Source organism: Onychomys torridus, chromosome 9 (assembly GCF_903995425.1).
Source record: "Onychomys torridus chromosome 9, mOncTor1.1, whole genome shotgun sequence".
NCBI classification, from domain to species: Eukaryota; Metazoa; Chordata; class Mammalia; order Rodentia; family Cricetidae; genus Onychomys; species Onychomys torridus.
This window is the reverse complement of record NC_050451.1, coordinates 8,883,890-8,905,417: the sequence shown is the minus strand read 5'-3', so window position 1 is coordinate 8,905,417 and position 21,528 is coordinate 8,883,890. Positions and strand designations below refer to the sequence as shown.

The 21,528-nt window shown below is 37.2% G+C and overlaps 1 protein-coding gene across 1 annotated transcript in view; it reads right to left on the bottom strand.

Moving 5' to 3' along the window:
- Grid1 (glutamate ionotropic receptor delta type subunit 1) overlaps positions 1-21,528 on the bottom strand; it is a 712,681-nt gene that overhangs the window by 100,984 nt on the left and 590,169 nt on the right. Inside the window, exons 11-12 of the mRNA XM_036198833.1 lie at positions 18,143-18,467; positions 16,894-17,032 (exon numbers count right to left, since the gene is read on the bottom strand). Of these exons, the coding sequence (XP_036054726.1) occupies positions 16,894-17,032; positions 18,143-18,467 (464 nt within the window). The remainder of the gene's footprint in view (positions 1-16,893; positions 17,033-18,142; positions 18,468-21,528) is intronic.

The window sequence follows — 21,528 nt, the reverse complement described above, 5'->3', positions numbered from 1 at the left end:
GTTTCCATCTAGTGCTTCCACACCTCTTGGTGCAAACAGCTATGGCAGCTCACCTCAGCAGCAGTTATATATCTCCAGTTATATAATTTCTCTGCACATCCTCCCCTTCCTAGACAGATGCCACTCTAGTTCTTTTGCCTATTCACTCATTTTTGCCTAGTCATTTTATTCCTAAACCCCACAAAGTGCAGTGAAGTGTAAGGCCTTTGCTTGGCATGGGAAACACTAACAAATATGACAAAATGTCTGTTTTTAAGAAGTTATGACTAATGAAGGGTAAAAACCTATAAATTGAGGTAATAATTTATTAAATTTAGTAATAGAAACCCACAGACAATATACATTAAATATTGAAATTCAATAAATCAATTCTGTGTAGGAGGTGCCACAGAAATCAATGAAAGCACTGTAAGATTAAAAAAATTAAACGCACACACACACACACACACACACACACATAACACAGAGAAAGAAAGGAGAGAGAGAGAGAGAGAGAGAGAGAGAGAGAGAACAAAAATCCTGTTCTGAAAAACCAACTTCGTGAGTACTTACCATCATAAAGAATATGAACAGACTCAATATGTGACTATTTGTGGTATCCCAGCACATACATGTAGCTACAAACAGAGCGATGCTGTGCTACAGGAGCTCCACATTAAATTCAACATTGGAGGGAACCTCTGGAGAAATATGGGCCCCAAGATTCTACCAAATATCTACTACGGTATTTCTACTGGCAACATAAACAAAGATTTAAAGTAATGAAAAGAGAAGAGGAAAAGCAAAGCAAAAGATTATTGTGATAAACTAGTCATCAAGACCTCCATATGGCAGAAAGTATGTAATGACGCATGAGAGATCTGGGGACTATAATAGACTGTTAACGAAGTATTTGCAGAGTGTGTGGTCCCTAACTTCTTATTAGTAATTAACAGGACGAAGAGGAAGACTGATAGGCATAACACTGGAACTTGCAGTGAAACTGCATGAGGCTGTAATGATGGATACACATCTTTTCACATATGTCAGCACAGGGAATGCACCATTCAGAATAATGAGTCCTAAGTAAACTCTGGCCTTGAGCCAACAATGATATGTCAATATTTACTAAGCAGTGGTGATAAATGCAGTACCTCAAGGTATTATTAATAGGGAAAGTGGGGATTGGGAGAAAGTACTTGGGAACACAGGTTTTTCTACTGAACTGCTCAAAATATAAAATGCATTAGCTTGTTTTAGGAGGAAGTGGGAAAAAGACTAACTTGAGGCTCTTTGGCAACCTGGAAATGTCCACATCCAACTAGCCATAAAGGATGGTTGCCTTGAACATAGTCTACAGAGGAAGTCTGCAGGGGTTCTGTCTGTCTCTAGACTTAAGAACCCAGAGTCTTCTTCAGCAATGGTACTGGATATCCTTGATGTTCCTTGGACAACTGAATGATATAGTTCTGGATGTGATGGGAGAGAAGGGAGAATTCCCCATTCCAAAAACCACACATTTATCCCCTAGAGAGTAGTTTTCCTGGGTAGTCAAATTCTTATTAATATAGAATGAATTCGTATGCCCAAGCAGGAATACAAATTCGATAGCTAGCCTGTGCATATGTATGACTTACCCTAGCTATAAAACCTAGGTGTTTTCAATTCATGAATTTCACTGTCGGAATGTGAAACAGTACACATACTGCAGATTACATTTTTTCACAATGTGCATAGATCTATGAATACAGGAGCAATAGCAGAATGAAAATAAAACACACAAAAGATATGGAAAATCTCCCATTTGACCTTTAGAAAAAAAAAGGTATCTCTTCAATGCCACCCAGCAGGGCACTGGTGTATATACCTGACATGTGTACTTGTCCTCAAGCTAAAAATAAAAATGGATAAAACCCTAAACAAACAACATCCAAATCAGCTTCTCATTACATACAGAGCTTTAACTGGTGAAAAAGCCAAGGAGCAGAACAGAAAGTGTGGCTTTGGAGTCTGTAAAAGATGTTCATGCTCTCCCAGCTGCTGCAGACACACCTAGGGGGTATATGACTCATTGTCTCCTGGAGGTGTTTATTCAACTCAGACCTGAACTAAACTCTGCCTTGAACTATCCTACCCTATGTTCATAATTCTTTCCCTGTGAACCAAAAGCCACATGTCTGCCCTCAGTGATGAATGCATCTAATTGACATTGTAGAGGTGGTGTCATACATTATGCTAAGCTCTAACTATACAAAGAGGAAAAACAACTAAGTCCGTGGATCCATGGAGCTTACTGTGTAGAGGTACGGATATGTATTTTAAAAAGCAAGTATGTAAATATGTGGTTATATCGTGTCATAATTGCTAAGATAGAAAGGTTCCAAGGTGTATGAAGGAGAAAAACAATGTCATTCAATGTCTTCAGAAAGGCCACCCTGAAGAGGTGGCACAAGGGCAGACTTTAAGTCAGTCAGAACTGGCCAGGGGACAACGGACAGAAAGTGTTTTTAAAACATGTGATGACCAGGGGGCAGGAAGCTGCCCCTGATATTTAAGGAGCAAAAAGAGGCCAGAGAAGGGACAGTACAAGAGGTTAGATCGGAGTTGGGACACAAAGAAAGCCGCCACTGAGCTTGAAGTTCTGAAACCAAAGGAGATTGTTTCACTTCCTAGTCATTATGCTCAGCATTCTAAATCACTTGTAATTACACAGGAGTTTCGAGAACCATCACATATGTTCTCTTTGTAAAACAATCCTGCTATGGCTTTGATGAGAATTGAATCTATACCACAATTATGGGGATTTTTCCATTTCAACAACATTGTTTCTCAATCTATGAATATTAGAAATTGTTCCACTTTTAAAATATTATTTGATTTCTCTCAGTGACATTTCATAGCGTCAGTGTACAATTCTTACAGTTGTTATGAAAATATCCCTAAAACTTGTTTATTTGGGGAAATTGTTGTAGTCATTGCGTTTTTTCTTTGTATTTTCTAGTTATTGGTTCGAGTATATAAGAGAATGTTGCATTGTACACTGAATGCTACCTGAAGCATGAAATGTATTGAATTTGATTAGTAGATTTTTAGGACTTTGTACAAACATAGTCTTGTCACTATGAAATGCAGTTTTACTTTAAAATCCTATGCTTCTCACTCCTTTTAAAATAAACTTTAAGGAATTTTTTTTAAATTTTCTGTACAATAGTGTTTTGCCTGCATATGTGTATGTACACCACGTGTGTGCAGGGCCTGCAGAGGCCAAAGGAGTGGGTGAACGGCTTGGACTGTAGGTACATTAGGGTGTGAGCTGTCATATGGTGCGTAGGACTGAGTCTGGAGCCTATCACAGAGCAGCAAGTACTCTTCAGTACTCAGCCCTCTCTCCATCCCTTCCTTCCATTTCTGTCATTGGATGTGACACAGGCACGGACCTCTGTTTGTTCTTACCGATCTTTTAACAGGATTTCAATTATTTATTCATTTCTCTTATCTAATTATGGATGTATTTTTTACTCCTTATTTATCACTTTAGGTTATTTTTGTTGTTACTGGTTGTGTTTAGTCAGGGTCTCACTCTATAGTTCAGATAACCTTGAACCCTCACTATACAGGTTAGTCTGGCATTGAACTCCTGCCTCAACCTTCTTAGTGCTGTAGTTACAAGCATGTGCAACCAAATACATTTCTGTATTGAGATGGACATGTGCTATTTTTCTCCTATATCTTATTTATATAAATTACATTGATTTGTTCTCAACTGTTTAAAGAACTATATCCAAGGAATAAAACTCTACTTATGTATTGTGTGCTGTCATTGTTAAGCATTGCTGATTAGCATTTGGGGAGGGCTCCTGTATCTAAGTGTATTATTGATAGTTAATGGATAATCACCTTCTCTTGTACTGTCTTTTTCTGGTGTTGGCATTAGGGTTATGGCAGTTTCATTAAATGTATTCTTAAAAGTGATTCTCGGGAAGAGTTTGTGATTACTATTGTTTCTTTGAATGTTGGATGAAATTCACCCATGAGGGTATGCTGTCCTAGAATTTAATAAGTGACATAGTGTTTGTTTTACAAATCTAACATCCTGTTTTAAGGGAAAATTTTCCCTTTCATCTCAGCTTTATTTATTGACATAAAGTTATTATAGTATTGTTTTATAATCTTCTTACTATCTAGCGAATTTATTAGGAAATCTTCCTTTCATGCCTGATACTGACAATGTTCACTTTCTTTTGTTGATTTTTCCTTTGTTTTCTTCTTGACAGTCTCACTATTTATCACCTACTGACCTGTAACTTGCTGTGTAGCTCAAGACAGCCTCAAGGCAGGATCATGATCCTCTTGTTGAGACTCTTGAGTGTGAGAGTCCAGCCCTGTGTAACCATGCCCAGCCTCATTCACTATATATCCATTTTATTTTTTAAAAAAGGGAGGGGTCAGCTTTTCTAATTTATTTATTATATAAATCCTATTTACTTCTTCAAACTTCTTTTTATCTAAGCTTACACCTTATTTTTAAGTCTTGTTAAGGGAAAAACTAAGAGTCTTCAACTTGGATGAAGCAACACATTTTTTATAGGCGTTTAAAGCTATAACTTACCTTTAAGTACTATTTCAGCTGCATTTCCCAGTTGTTGACATGATGTGTTTTCATTATTATTTAAATCAGGAACATTTTAGAGATTTCTTTTGTGCCTTTTTCTTTGACACTTGGGTTATTTAGAATTGTGTTATCTAGATTTCACTGTACATTTCCTGGGTTGTTTATTTCCATTAGTTTCTGACTTAATGGGTATGAATGACAGAACACCCCCTAGAAGATTAACTCTTACATTTGCTATGCTTTAGTTCTGTGATGACAATGTCTTTTGTGCCCAATGTTTGTGTATACTTAAAAATGTTGACTGTGGAGTTTGGGGGTGAAATGTTCTACAAATGCCAACTGTGTCAAGTTAATTGGTGGAGTCATTTAGAGCAATATAATCTTAGTGGATTTGCTTACTGTTTATGCATTTTCTAGGAGAATGAGGGTAGGATTTGATTGTTTTAGACTTTCCTATTTCTCCTATTAGATCTGTCACAATTAAAAAAAACTTTAATGTTCTACATATATTGTCTTTCTGGTACAGTTATTTTGGTTATCATTATACAATGTCCCTAACCAACAATATCCAAGGTGTGACTTTACTGGTTTTCTTATTCTTACTAGATACATGATGTGTCTTTCTCTCTCCCTGTCAATACATGTGTGCCTTGATGCTTTAAGAGTTTCTAGATTTTTCAGACTTCCAGTTGTTAATAATTGAAGCTCTAGTCCCTTGCCTGTTACTTAATCCTAATGTGAAGAAACCTATAATCTCTTTTTCATGTGTCCCACTAATATATGTCACTTTCCTCTTAAGGTTTTTGAGGCTGCAAAGGCAGGAAATGATTTGTAGGTGTGTTAAAATACATTTTTTTGAAATGGCTCATCACTTAGGCACTGGAAATGCATACATGCTCCTTTTTATTAGCTAGAAGCACTAAGTGCTGAACTGTAATATGAATCAAGTCACACACCGACTCTGCTACAGGATATCTGTGACAAGGCCTAAGATTCCACTTCACACCAGTGAGGCTGAGTCACTGACCTCACTGTGAGGAGAAAGGACTTATGGTACTCACCCACTGCTTAGAGTCATTCACATCGGTGTCAAAGCTTACACACTTCAGGGCCTTGAGGGCACAAGGTGAGAATAGGAAGTGAAGTGAGGTGAAGTGACGTGTACACTGTCACACAGCTAGATAGGGGGAAAGAGGATTTGAACCCAGGAAGTCAGGTATCAGTGGCTATGCTAATAGCAAACATAATGTACAATTTCATGAGCAGGTACTTTAACTGTTACTTTCTAAAAAGAGGTTTTGGTCCGAGTGTGAGTCCTCTTACCACAAGGTGCTACTCACCTAGGACTTTTAGACAAGTGTTCCAGAACTCAGGCACTGATAAAACAGGGTGACCAGGGTGTGCAACACTTTTCCAATACTAAATTTTCCAATGTTCCTACTATAAGTATGATAATATGTAAACTGACACAGGGATGGAAATAATCACAAAAATTTGAAGTTTTTGTAGTGAATCAAAAGTGAGATATGTCCTCTCAGGAAGAGAACTTACCTTACTACAAATGAACAGGCAAAATTGTTCAAAGGAGTCAACTACATCCTTGTTCCTCAGAGGAGTTTATTCTCTTTTGTGTTGTGTTTGGTTTTAAGGGATTTATAAGTTCCAAATACTAGGGTAGTAATTATGAACATTCACATGGTCAGCTGGAATATAAGTGCTAAACTGTTATATGCTAGAATGAAATGTTGTAGATTGAAGGTTAGTTTGATCAATAAGGAAGAGGACAGATAGCTGTCATTCATTCCTTCAGCTGACTACTCAAATGACCAGGCAGTGTTTTAAACTTCAGGGGACCATAGACCATGTACAAACAGTGATGCTACCCACTTCTCAGACACTGAGAAATTTCCAGAGGACAGAAATTAATGTGGGGGCTCTGTTCCTTTGAAAATACATCATTACAGTGGGTTTCCTTTGTACGTACAGAGACAAACTTAAAGCAATAGAAAGCCCCTGGATTCCACTGAGATCTGCAGGACCCAATATGTAGAAACCCAGTTCATGGGCAGTTGATGCTGACAAACTGTAATTTGTCAGTAAAATATAGAAAATAGTAACAGCAAGAGGAGGATGAGAAAAGCCACACAGCGACTTTTCTAACCATTATAGAAGCTAGAGCAACCATAACACTGCAGTGGAGACAAACATTCCAAAGGAAAACATTTACAGGAAATCACCACACTGGCTTCCGGCATGGAAATCTTAGTTTACACCTCTTTGCCTGAATTCAAAAATTTCCCCAAAAGACTAGAATGTAAGATGGAAGCTACATCCAAGTATACTACTAAAAAATCCAAGGAGAACCTTTACTCGCTCTTATAGAAAGAGTTCTCAACAGTCAAGGACATCGAAGAGCAAGACAGTCTGGAAAGCACAAGAAAGATTTCAACAGAAAAATAATACCCAATATGCTTTCCTAATGTTGCACAGTGTTGGAAAGCATCTGCTGGAGAAACTTAAATTTAAAAAAATGTAAATTTAATTACTTATAGAAAGGGCTCTTTATAACAACACTTGAGAATGAAATCCATAAACCTGTGCCTAACAATAAAAGTGGCATCCAAAAAGAGGGAGGAAGAGAGAAAGGAAATAAAAATATGTAAGTAGAGCTTATCTAGTCAGCAAAATGGAAGCCACTCCCCCAAAATGAACAGAAGTGGAAGAGGAACTGAAAGCTGTCCAGAGAATTTGAGTAGACATGAGGACTCATGGGAGAGCTAGTGCTTCCAGAAAAGAGGCATAATGTGAGAGATCAATACTAAAGAAAAGTCACTTAGCTAAACTGCATGCTTCTGAAGAGTAGACTCACAGATTCTAAGTGTGAGCGAGGTCTTAGACTACATGAAACCCCATCTCAATCAATCAATCAGTCAATAAGGAGAATGAGGAGTAAATCACATCTATTCTAGTGAATAGTCATTATGATATTAATGTAAGGTTACTATTATGCAGATTGGACTATTATAAATTTGATGCTAATTATAATGCCAATGGCAAAACTGAGACTATAACATACATATGTATAATAATTATATTCAAAGATTATAATGTGTACAAATAATCAAAAGCATTAAAATGGTCGACCAAAGTATATTTAACACAAAAGACATTAATGGAAAAAAAATGGCATAAGACATGTAGTAAGCAGCAAAATGATTAAAGTATCCCCTAATCATTGATTATATTAAATATAAACAGATTAAATGTTCTACTTAAAAATACTGTTAATAAATGATTTTTTATATTACACAAAAATACGCTATATATAAGTAACTCACTATAGATTCAAAGACAGTTAAATAAAAAATAGAATAAAGACACTCTATGTAAATATTACACAAAAGAGAAAAGGGATGTCTACACTCATTTCAGACAAATGGGATGTTAATTCAAAAACTGTCACAAAGGATAAGGAAAAATCATGTGATAAAAAAATCAATGCAGTAAGAGTGTATCACAGTTATATACTTAATTTGAAATATCTACATGTATTAAGAAACTATGAACAAAAACTGAAGGAATAAATAGCAACTTAGAAAAATATAAATATTTGTTACCACACTCCAGTAATGTATAGATTAAAACAAAAAGTCAATAAATCAAGAGCAGACTAAAATAAATTATAGACAAAAAGGCCTAACAGAAAAATCAATCCAACGGCAACAAAATGCACATTTTATCAACCCAGATGCAAAATTCTTCAATATTAATTACATGCTAGACCACAATTCGAGTTTAACAAATTTAAGCAGATTAAAATCTTATAAACCACAAGGCTATAAAACCAGAAAGTAATAACAGGAGAAAAAAATTCACTAAATATGGAAATTAAATAACAACAAGGGAGCAGCCAGTGGGTTAAAGATGAAATCAGAAGAACTATCCCCTAAAATCTTTAAACATGAACACAGAAAAATATAGCAAAAATTATGAGCTATAGCTATAGTAATTCTAAGAAGACACAATAAACCTACATTAGTAACAACAAAAGACTTCAAGTAAACAAAGAAAGAACTAGTGAAGAAAGGCATCATCATTCTCATGCAGACATTCACCCTAGGAACCAGAAATTCACCTTGCAGAATTCATCTAGAAATTCAACCACCATCACGAGAGCAGCTTGGCTGTGGTGTGGGTGACAAATTGCCTTTGGATTAGATTGGAGATCTGTGCCTTGGGGAGGGTGTAAGTGAGGAAGTGTCTTAGTTCTACTGCTATGAGGAGACACCATGCCCAAGGCAGTTCTTGTAAAACAGAAGCTCTTAATTGGAGGCTAGCTTACAGTTTCAGAGGATTAGTCCATTACCATCATGGTGGGGAGCAGGGCATCATGAAAGAGGCATAGTACTGAAGAAGTAGCTGATAGCTCTACATCTTGATCCACAGGCACAGAGAGAGTGACAGATACTGGGCCTGGAAGGGACTCTGAAATCTCAAAGGCCAACCTCCAGAGACACACTTCCTCTAAACAAGGCCACACCCCTGAATCCTTCCAAACAGTTAATCGACTGGGGACTAAGCGTGTAAATATTAGCCTATGGGGGAGGCACTTTCATTATTCTCATGCTGTAAGCCTGGCTAACAACCCATGTCTAGTCAAGCTGCAGTCCCAGATAGAGAACTTACTACTGATGTTTAACTAAATTGACAAAGTAGAAATCTACCATATTTACACCCTTAGACAGATACTGCTCCCAACGTTGATCAGGGAAGAGTTCTCAGTGCAAATCTTTCTACTCAAGAAAGGTTGTGGCCCCAGTCTTAAACATGACATTTACAGCATCCCTGCTAAGTAAAAATAGCAGAAGAGGGATAGAATTATAAAAGAGACAGATTTGGTGAAGTGATATGAAATGTCATTCTCTCAGACAATATAGCTATTATAATTGTTATTACAATATTATATATTATAGTATGTATACAATGTTAACTACAATAACTAGTTACCTTAACTGAGATCACACAAGACCAGCCCTATATCTGGAAATCACTAATGTGGTCCCATCTTTACCTCTAACTATTAACTACTGATAGACTCATGGAGAAGGGGAATCTAGAAGGAGAAAAAAAAAAGAGAAAGCCATGTCTTTCTTTGTGCACCCACTGCTATGCACACCAGGCTCCTAAAGATAAATCCACACTCAAACAGCTCTGGTTAGTCTCAAAGCTGTCTCACTCTGTATCTGTCTGCCTGCCTGTCTGTTTGTCTGTCTATGTATCTATGCATGCATGTATGTATGTATGTATGTATGTATGTATGTATGTATGTGTGTGTATCTAGCTAGCTCTCTCTCTCTCTCTCTCTCTCTCTCTCTCTCTCTCTCTCTCAACCCCCCCCCACATAAATTATAATGAACTGGAGGGAGAGATCTGTGTGGAAAAGGTGGGTACTGATAAGTGTAGCCTCTTCCAAGGATGAGTAGTTGGTACGCACTGCTTCCATGTGAGAAATTGTCTAAAAACAGTCTCATTAATGTTTCAGGTTTCAAATTAAGATCTTTGATTCACTTGGATTTAATTTTCATGCGGGGTGATAGATAAGGGTCTGATTTCATTCTTCTGCATGTAGACATCAAGTTTTCCATAGTGCCAGAAGCTCATGGGGAGCCCATCCTCAAGGGGTTCATTTACAACACAGCTCCTGCATCTCAGGAAACATTGTGCAAGAAGAGGCAGAAAGATTTTAAGAACCAAAATACCAAGAAGTCTGTTATAAAACAGGCCTTTCCTGGAATCAGCCACATAAGCATGGCTGGAACAGTAGCAATATCAATGGACGTGCTAATGTGGAAGGGGAAAGTTTTGTGGGCTCCCGCCCCTAGACAAGAAACTAAAGGCAACTAATGACTGCTTAGAGAAGAAGCAGCCTCTTCCAGGGGATGGGTCCCTTATTGGTTGTCCAATGTAGAGGGGTCAGCCCTAAAACTGTATACAACACACGCAAGCAACAAAAATGGATTCAGAACGTTGCACACACACACACACACACACACACACACACACACACACACACACTATATATATATACACATATATATACACAACAATAATAACCAAATGAAAAGAGAGGTTATCAACTTGAGGAAGTGCATGGGAGGGATCAAAGGAAGCCAACTGAAGGGAGGAGAGAAGGGAAAGTGACATAATTCTATTTCAATTAAAAACCACAATTTTAAAAAGTGTTTAAAAAGAAGCTGTATAAAACAAACATAATTAATAAAATGAACAAACTAAGTCAAAAGTTAAAATAAAGAAGGAAATAAAATTAAGAAAGAAATGACCAAAATGGAAACTAGGAAAGCAACTGAAAAGATTGAGAAAATTTCTCTCACCAAAAAAATGAAACAGACAAACTTTTAGCTATACATATAAAAAAGAAAGACTTGGATGAAACTGTAAATGAAAATAAAGACAACTTAAAACTATACAAACATAAATATCATAAAAGACCAAGAACAACCATAGGTATGTTACCCAAATATCAGGTAACCTAAAAGATATGGATAAAAGCATGCAACCTGCCAAGAACAAAAGGTGGAGAAAAAGAAAGTATCAAGAGTAAGAAGAGTCACTAATAAGCCTCCCAACAAAGAATATGCCTGAACCTATAGCTTTGCCGTTGAAGTATACAAGACATTCAGAGAAATCCTTCTTAGACTCTTCCAAAATACTACATAAATTGGTCCAAATTTACTGTATAAAGCCACCAGTTCCCCAAAAACTACAAAAGCCAAAAAAAAAAAAAAAAACTACAAAGAAATGACAGGCTAATATCACAAATGAATACAGATGCCCAAATCCTTGACAGAATGGCAACAAACCACATTCAACAACACATTCAAACAATCAGATTTTGAGGAGCTAATAGACCTTACAAGACTGGTCCAAGCCAGGTAAGCTGTAAGTGTGATATACCACATTAACATAATAGAGAAAAATTATATATTCACTTCAACAGATGTCAAATAGCATTTGACAAAACTTAAGTCCTTTCATGATAAAATAATCTCAAGAAGTTAGAAAAGGGCTCATCGTAACTGAGTGCGCAAGGGCAGACTCATCAAGTCCACAGTCACCATCTGATTGGTGATGAAGAGCTGTGCACCTCTCCTCTGAGATTGGGAACAAGGATGCTCAGTTTTGCAATCTTGTCAGTATAGTACTGGAACTCCTAGCCAGACCAATGAGGAACGCAAAGGAAATCAAAGATATTTAACTTGGAAAATAGGAAGTACAAATGTTTCTAATTGCAGATGGCATCATCTTCCATATGGGAAACCACACATGTTCAATCAATTAAGTATGAGAATCAATACAGGAATGAAGGAAAATTTTTGACATAAAGTTAGCATATTACACATGTGCAGACAAAGCTCCCATGCACATTAAATGCAATAATAAAACAAATATATAAAATTAGCATGTGACATTGACATTTGGATAGACTAACAATGAGCGATATGAAAAATGAATCAAGAATAAAGAATCAAATGCTTTTCGGTGTAAATTTAGCCAAGGAGGTAAAGGATGTATACTCTGAAAACTAGACAAGACAAGTGAAAATGTTGCAATGATAGAAATATGTGGAAAACTATCCTGTGCTCATAGATTGAAATAATCACTAACACTAATATATCTATACTAAAACACACTCATGGGTGCATCAGAGAGGCAATTAAGGATATCCTAAATCTGTGTTCCTGGCTCAAATGACACATGACAATTGAGCCACAGTCACTCAAATTTGGTTCTAGAATGAACTAGGTCTTATTTCTCTCTCTCTAAAAGAAAATACTACCAAAAGTGATTGGTAAAACAAAAGCAACCCTATCAAAAATCAGAAGCCATTTTTTCATAGAAATAGAGAAAAATGACTCTGAAATCCATGTTCATCAACAGAAACCACCCAAACATGGGGGCATCACATTACCTATGTCAAAGTAATCTACAAAACTAGGGAAAACCTAAGCAGTGTCCTGTCGGCAGAGAAGATACAGACAGCTCAGTCAGTATAAGATAACAGAGAGCCTGGAAGTCAACCTGGGCACTCATATGTAATGGATCTTGAACAATGCTGCCAAGAATACACATTAGAGAAGGCTGATTTTTCAACACTTGGTGTTGGGAAACTGGGTATTCCACGTGCAAAGAAGAAGAACATTTCACATCATGTGTAAAATGAATAAAGCCTAAACTGTAAAATCAGAAAATATAGAACTTCCAAAAGAAACTGCAGAAAGCTTTTTGTTATTGGACTAGGCAATGGTTTTATTTTATTTTTTATTTGGATGACCCAAAAGTAAAGATAACAACAGCAAATATATGCATCTAAAATTATAACAAGCTAAAAATCTTTAGCAAAGAAAACAATGTACAGAATAAATAAAGAGCCTGTGGTAGAAAATACCTGAAGACCATGCATCTGGTTATATGTTCAAATTCAAAATATATAAACAAATAACAATTCAACAGCAAGAAAACAAATAGGTGGATTTATACACAGTCAGAGGGCCTTTGCACAGTGACACAAACTTCTATTCCCAGCATCATCATCAGGCTGAAACAAAAAGATGGCAAATGTGAGGCCAGTTAAACAGCAAAATTTTGCATCAAATAAACCAAAATATATGAGGGACCTGAATAAATGCTTATCAAAACACACATTGCCCATATGCTTATGAAAATAAAATGTTCAATAATATTAATTATCAAATAAATAGAACTCAAAGCCTACCCATTAGAATGGCTATTTTGTGCACTGTTGGTAAGAATACAAATTAGTATAGAAAATATGGAAGAGTACAGAGTCCTCATAAAATAATCTAGAAATTGTATATGATCTGATAACCCAACTTCTCAGTTTATGACTAAAGGAAATGAGGTTGCAATCTTGAAGATAAATCATATTCTTATGTTCATTGCAGCATCTTTCTCTATGGCCAAGACAGGGAATTAACCTAAAACTTCCTATACAAACGAATGGTTAAGGAGACTAAACCATACATGATGACAGTCAGAACAGATAGATATTGATAGAACTCACCTATGTTACTCAGAGTATAAAAGAAGGAACAATTGTCATTTATGAAAATCTAGAGGGTATTATGTTAACTTAAAAAAAGAAAACAGACACAGAAAGCCAAATATTTCTTCATGATCTCTCTTATATGCAGAGTTCTAAAATGTCTAACTCATGGAAGCAGAGAGTAGAATGATGACTGAGAAGGATAAGTTGTAAATGAATATAGATTTTCATTAATATGTGATGAATATTTTCTGCAGATCTAATGAACACAATGGCGGCTATAGCTAATGACACCAGACTTCATACTTGAAACTGCTTGGATTGTAGATTTTAACACATGTCCACAGAGTAATCATGAGATGTGTTGTTTTATTCTGTCTCTAAATAGTATAGTCAATGGGAAGGACAGCCTTTCACTTTGGGGGCACTGAAGGCTTTACATTTACAGTGTTCCTGGCAGACATATCTTGGCTTATAAACAGTTCTATGCCAGAGACTAATTCTTTCCAAATGATTGTTAAAGTTGTTTATTTCAAGTTTTCTTTTCAAAAAAGGAAACACATTCATGCAGTTAAAAAAAAAAAAAGCCCGTCAATGAACACCCCAATCTGTTGCTTAAACACTGAGTCTATATCTGGTAGTAGTGAGTGATTATAATGTAAAAAATGAAGATAGAAAGCCTCTAAGCCTTCGTTTCCAAACCCAACAGCACAGCTCCCCATGTTCTATCTGATCTTGGTGGTGGGTCTCAGCCCAATCACCACATTCACAATTCACACACACCATGCTCTTGAGGTAGGAGAGCCTTGAGGACCACTCCATCTGAAGAAATAGCTCCACCTTCATATTATTGTAGTGGTTTGCCTCATCTTTTCCCCACAGCACTCTTGGTATCCTGTTTTTTAAGTTATTGTCCCTTCCAGAGCAGGGGCTGTTCTCCTGCACAATGTTATATCTAAACTTCTCTTAACCATACCTAGTCCATACTGCTTAACAGTAATGCTTGGATAAGTGAATAAAGAAAAATCCACTTCAACATGAACTTCAATCCAAATACAGAAATCAATGTAAAAATGGTTATAGACCACAATGAAAAATATAAAACTATAAAAGTTTTAGGATGGAGAAAATCTTCAACATCTTGTGCCAGGCTAAGATGATGTCAAAATCCTGACTGGCCCAGGAATATGTTCTAAATTAGACCTCATCAAAATTGAAAACTTTTCTCTGTGGTCCTGTCAAGAGATTTAAAATGCAAGCTACAGAATGGAATAAGATGTTTGCAAATCACATATCAAATGAAGAAGTACATTTGATAAAACATGTAAAAATATATAAATAGAAAACACCCAAGGAACCTTCCAAAGTCAATGGCAGGACTCAAATAGTCCAATTAGAAAAGAAGTAAAATATAAAATCAGATATTTTCTTGACAAGAATGTATAAGTAAATAAGCATAGAAAAAGTATTCATTGTTGCTCATTAGGAAAATTAAAATTTAACCCACAATGAAAAATTACTCTTCATATCAGAATAAAGAAATAAAAAGTGAAAACAACACTAAATGCCAACACAGTTTCTTATAAAATTCATCATTCAATTGTCATACAACCTAGCAATTGCACTCTTGTATAATGATTGCATGTAAATGAAACCTTATGTTCACACAAGAACGTACAGAAATGTTCAGAGTAGCTTTATTTATAATTGCCAAGAACTGGAAGCAGTCCAGATGTCCTCCAATGGGTGGATGATTAAACAAACTGTAGTACATGGAATGCACTCATCACTGAGAGGCAATGAACTATGACTACACCAGCGACCTGCAAGAGTCACTGAGGAATCGGGCTAACGAAAAAAAGCCACAGTCAAAGTGAACGATTCTACTTATATAGCATATTTAATGGAAAATCTAAATAAAACCATTCAATCATATCAATATCAATACCTGATTGTAATACGATACTACAACTTTGCTAAATGTTGCATTGGGGAAAACTAGGCTGAGCCTAGGAGACCTCTCTGTGTTATTATAACTGCATATGAATCTCTAATTATTGCAATTAAAATGTCAATTTCATAATGATATCAGACAATATCAAACTGAATCTTGAGTCCTAGTCAAGAAATCTGAATTCTTAAATAGGCAGTTGGGAGCAAAAGAAACAGATTGAAACAGAAAACTCCACACATGAGGAGAGCAAAAGAACCATGAGGTTGATAGCAAATACAGTGAACTGGAAACATTAGAAAAGCAGGAACTTCACAGCAGAGCCCAGGGGAGAGGCCACACTGGAATCACTATGTTATCCAGCGAAGTGCTGGGCAAATCCAGGCCTGCCCTCACCTTGGCACCTGCAAGTTTAATACACATTTACTTTGTACCTTTATTTTGTTGTCGTATGTGGTTTTCTGTGTGTTTGCTTGTTTTTGGTAATTTGCACTGCATCTGAGAATCTGATCATAATTAATGCATTTTCAAGAGTAACTTCTTGACATTGAATTTATTCTCTCATTGTATAATTTTAACATTTTGCAAAAATGATGGAAGAAAGTCATACCTCAAATTATATTTAATTAAATAAAACAAGAATTCACTCTTGATAAAACTGTTATAATTTTATGAATATAAGCAAAAACAAATATTTGTGTGTGTGTATGTGTGTGTGTGTGTGTGTGTGTGTGTGTGTGTGTGTGTGTGTGTGCCATGCATGTGAGAGTCAGAAGATCTGGTTTTTTTTCCTTCCACATGTGGGTACCATGGATTGAATTTAGGTCACCAGCCTTGACCACTTCCATCTTTACTAACTGTGCCATCTCCAGGGCCCAACTGGCTTGTTTTTAAGAAATAATTTTAAGATCTTTGAAGACTTGTGATCTTAATTAATTTTAAATGAATGTTGATAAAATTTTGATTAAATGAGATTACATTCTATTTTTAAAAGTCTAAGGAAATTTAATTTGTTAATTTTGTGTTTCAGTTTATTAGTTTTATAATCAATGTTTAACTGTCCAGATAAATTTAATTTATATATTTATGTAATTATGACTATAACAAATTGCAGGATTGGAGTCCTTCTCACATTAAACATTCCCTTTATCCAGCTTCAGAGCCTATGTCTGAGTATGCCTCTGCCTGGTGCCTCTCTCTACACCATCAGGCAGCCTCAACAAGACTACATCAGAGCAGATGTAGATCAAGGAGGAGCAGACGTACCTTATGGGGTTGTCCATCCTGGACACTGTGAGGAAAGCAGCAAGGTTGGCTGTGTAGGAGGAACATACAATGAGGGTGAAGAGCCACCAGCTTCCCATGACAATGCGCATGGCCACAGAGTTCACAGAAGACTCGCCACCTACAGAATGCAGAGAGATTAGCTGTACCTTCCTCTCACTCTGAACCCCAGCAAGATTCTGCCCTCCTTGGCCAAGGTCAAAGTCTGCTATCACTTGTGCACAGAACTTTTTTTTTTTTTTTTTTTTTTTTTAAGGAAATGTTACTAACACCACCAATATGGGGAAAGGCCAGAGTATGGTAAAAGGCAGGGAAATTGAGATTGGAATCTAGTGATGAGAAATTTGTCATAACATCAAGTCTTCTAGCTACAAGGTTCTATCTCATTGTGGCAAGAACTTCCAGACCTAGTGCCCAATATAAGATATTTGGCAATTTCAAATTCACATGGAGTACACTCAGGAATTCTGTAAATAAAGTATTTCTTCCTACTTGGAGGCCTCCTAGCTTCCTTTTAACTCAGAGAAATGAGCTCTCCCATATCACTTTTATTGATTTTCAGCCACCCTCACTGGATGATTTTCCCCTCTGGGATTTTCAGAAAGCATTGTGTGGAGCAGTCAGTGAGAGGCTACCTCTTTGTAGCCCATTATTTCCCTTTGGTCCCTTAGGTGGTAGTAGAAGAAATCTTTCTCCCTATTTTCCTTATGTAACCTTAAAAAGATTTTGCCATGATGCACGCAGGGTTAAGATTCACATTAAGAACTTTGCAATTTGTTTCTGGTCAAAATTACACAATCCTGAAACTCACCACTAGACAGAAGTGCTACCAGGCCTCTGGAAGGTAGGAGACATTATATTTCAAGAATAGCTGGAGTAGCACTTTACAAATTGCTGCACTATGTGGATGTTTGTGCAGAGTTCCATTTGACAACCTCACATGCATAGCAATCAATTTAACATGGGAAGGGAGGAAAATACACTGAAATCCAAAGTTAATTTTCTCTAAAATGGAGAATCAGGAATGGAAGTTGGGATCTTTGTTGCTTTATTTAATTTCCACCTGGTATTGCTTAGAAAAACCGAGTGCAGCCTGATATTGGCAATGTCCTGAGATCAAATAAAATCACATTTAAAATGACTTTTGTGATATGCATCTGAGAATTTCACCAGAGGATAAGCCTTTTCAGGCCCCCAGGGCTCTTCAGACAACAGAAGACTAGGAAGGTACCTTGCTGAACAAAGGCTCCATAGACAATCCAGATGGCACTGTGCAGGGTGGCAGAGGCAGAGGTTCGTGGCTGGGCAGTGCTCTGAACCCTCACAGCCTGTATCCGGTTCAACACGAAGATGAGCACACCGACCACAGGGATGGCAGCGGCGATGCAGGCCCACACAGCAAAATCAAAGGGAGCGAAAAGGGAGAAGATGCTGATCTTCTCCTCAGGCTTCTTGATGAGGATCCCCACAGAGTAGTCCATGTATCGCTTGCTAAAGTCCACAACACTCTCCCTCTCTGGGGTGATGGTGATAGCAGAGATGGCCAAGTCTGCTCTCTGAAAGACAAAGAAGTTCATGAGAAGTGACTTTCAGTTCACTGCTGATTTCTACCCTAGGTCAAGGTCCACCTTCTACTCATTTCAAAGATCTGCTCAGAGGCAATAGGTTTGAGAGTTGACCCCTGAGAATACAGAGAACATAAGAAAAACCCAACACTATGTTGTCTATTACCTCCTTCATCTTACAGATGTCTCTCCCTGGACCTAAAATCTCGTACAACATTCTTCTAGATAATAAAGTTCAGTAAGGGATCTTCACTTCCTATGAATTACACTTGTTTCTTTTCTTATCATTCTACCTGGCAAACTTTATCTCCTTTTGTTTCTGTCTGTATTCCAGTCAAAATACTGAAACTCAGCACTAGGTAGACATGTAATCCAAAAGGGCACCTTGGCATTCTACTTCCTACCATGGACATCCTTCTTCCTTTAAGGTTAATCTGTATCCTCCCTGCATAGCAAGGGCAGATACCAGCTATTTCTCCAGCAAGCTTCTGCAGCTTCCATTATCCCACCTCCATTGACTATGCTTCTAAAATACTTCAGAAGTTAAATGATTGTCCAAGTGTGTTCAACCTCAAAAATTATTCTTTGTTGATTTTTAAAGTTTTTATTTATTATTTGTGTGTGAGAGAGGAAGAGAGAGACAGAGAGGGGTGTGAGGGCAGGTACATGTATGGAGATCAGAGGTCAACTTCAGGTATTGGTTCTCTCTGATCATGACATGGGTTCTGGAAGTCAAACATAGGCCTTCAGATTGAATAGCAAGTGTTCTTACTTTCTAAGCCATCTTGTTTTATGTGCATAGTGTGTGCTAGGGCAGTGGCTCCTTATGCTCTGACCCTTTAACACCTTTAATACAGTTCCTCATGTGGTAACCCCCACCATAAATTATTTTCATTACTATCTGTAATTTTGCTACTGGTATGAATCGTAATGTAAATATGTGTTTTTCCGGTGGTCTTAGGCAGCCCCTGTGGAAGGGTCATTTGTCCCCCAAGGGCATCAAGACCCACAGGTTGAGAATTGCTGACCTAGAATAACATTGGGGAGAAAATGTTGAAGGTGCCTATGCCAGAGCATGTCTGAATCTTGTCTTCCACAGGAACCAAAGATCCAGGAATTTCTTTTAAGGTTGTACTATATTTATAGAGCTGAGAGATAGGGCCTCTGAGATGGCTCAGCAGGCACAGACTTGCTACCGAGCCTGACGACCTGAGTGTAATCCCTAAGAGCCATATCGTAGAAGAAAAGAAAAGAATTGACTCCTGCAAGTTGTCCTCTGGCCTCCACATGGACTCAGTGGTGTATGTGTGAATGCATACCACATACCCATAATACACATACCATACACACAAAAATAGTATTTTTACAGAGTAAAGTTCAAAAAAAGATTTAAAGAGCTGTCAAAGAGATTAAGTTGGAGCAGGGGAGGTTATTAGCATAGGATGGATGAAGAACTCATTTATGAATCAAGATCCAGAGGAGACTCACTGAAACCAACTTAAAATGCCGGTCTGGGCTTCCTGCCACTGGGGAGAGATATTCCCCTAATAGCAGTGGAGGCCCTGAACTTATAGGGTGTGTTTCACAGTAAGTAGACTTTCATACCCAGAAGTCTCAATTTATTTCTCAAATATAGAAGGATAACTAGTTTTTCCATTGAGAAGCAAAAAGGTTATTAGGTTTCTTGAGGAGGAAAAGAAAACCTCTGAAGCATATCTGAGGGATGTAGTCATGGCATCAAACAAAGGAAAACAGAAGAAGACAGTTGAGGATAGAGAGCACATACATCTGTAAGTTAATCTGGATAGACTTCTAGATTTCATGTTGAAACCTGGATTGCACTTTGAGGATTCATAATAACATTGATTCAAGACTTGTATATAACAAGAAATCAAGGACACAGAAAATCATATGAAATGAACTGTACAAGCGTTTGTGTGGTTGACCACAGAGGGTACACAGGTTAGTGAAGGCTACAGTGTCAAAAGGGTACAAGAAACATAGAAAATGGATATATCTCAAGTATGTATGCCAAGTGGAAAAGAGCCACACACCAGGGACCATGTATGATATTCCTTCATATATAAACAATGTTCCCAACTGCACCTCTATAAAGCAGTGGATCTTAACCTGTGGGTCTCAACCCCCAAAGAGGTTGCATATCAAATATCATTCATATCAGATAATTATATTATGATTCATAACAGCAGCAAAATCACAGTTATAGAGTTCAATGAAAATAATGTAATGGTTGGGGGTCACCACAACATGAGGACTATGTTAAAGCGTTGCAGCATTAGGAAGGCTGAGAACCACTGCTCTAGAGGAAACAGGAAGACCAAGGAATGAGAGTAAGAATGGAATTAGCTGTAACTATCAAACAGGAACTGCAACAGAATCATAGAAGTGCTCTGAGACTATAATACAATGGCACTTGCACAGACTCTGTACAACTACTAAATATTGAAATGAAGCTCTAAAGTGGGTAATTTTTAAATAATCTAAATTCTACTACAATAAAGTTCCTTTTACAAAAAAAGTAATAGACTATGGCAAGGTAATAGGCCTAGTATCTTCCTACATAGGCTTAGAAAGCAAGATCCTGTGTTCAGGATAAAGACACCACCCCACCCCACCCCCCACCCACAAGAACAATCAGAAGGACAACAGGTTGTGGTCATAAATCAGGCCCAGAGGGTGTCTTGCAAGATGTTAATAAGATACAGGGGGATGGTTACACTAAAGATAACTGGACTGTGACAAGGCACTATGAGTCCTGGGCTGTCCACAGCAAGGGCAGGAATTGTCAAGGTTGGTAGAAGCAATTATATTAGAGAGGGAGTCACCATTGTAAATAATTGTGAGGAAATTAAATATCAGGAACAAAACTGAGAGGTGGTGAATCGTCTTCATGCTATGAGTGTCAATGAAGATATATTCTGCAGATAGAAGGAAAGGAAATGATGTGAAAGGTAAGATGTGTGGGGTTGCCATACCTTCAACACACAACAAAGCCAACATGTGAACATGTCCACTCATGCTTACACACTCA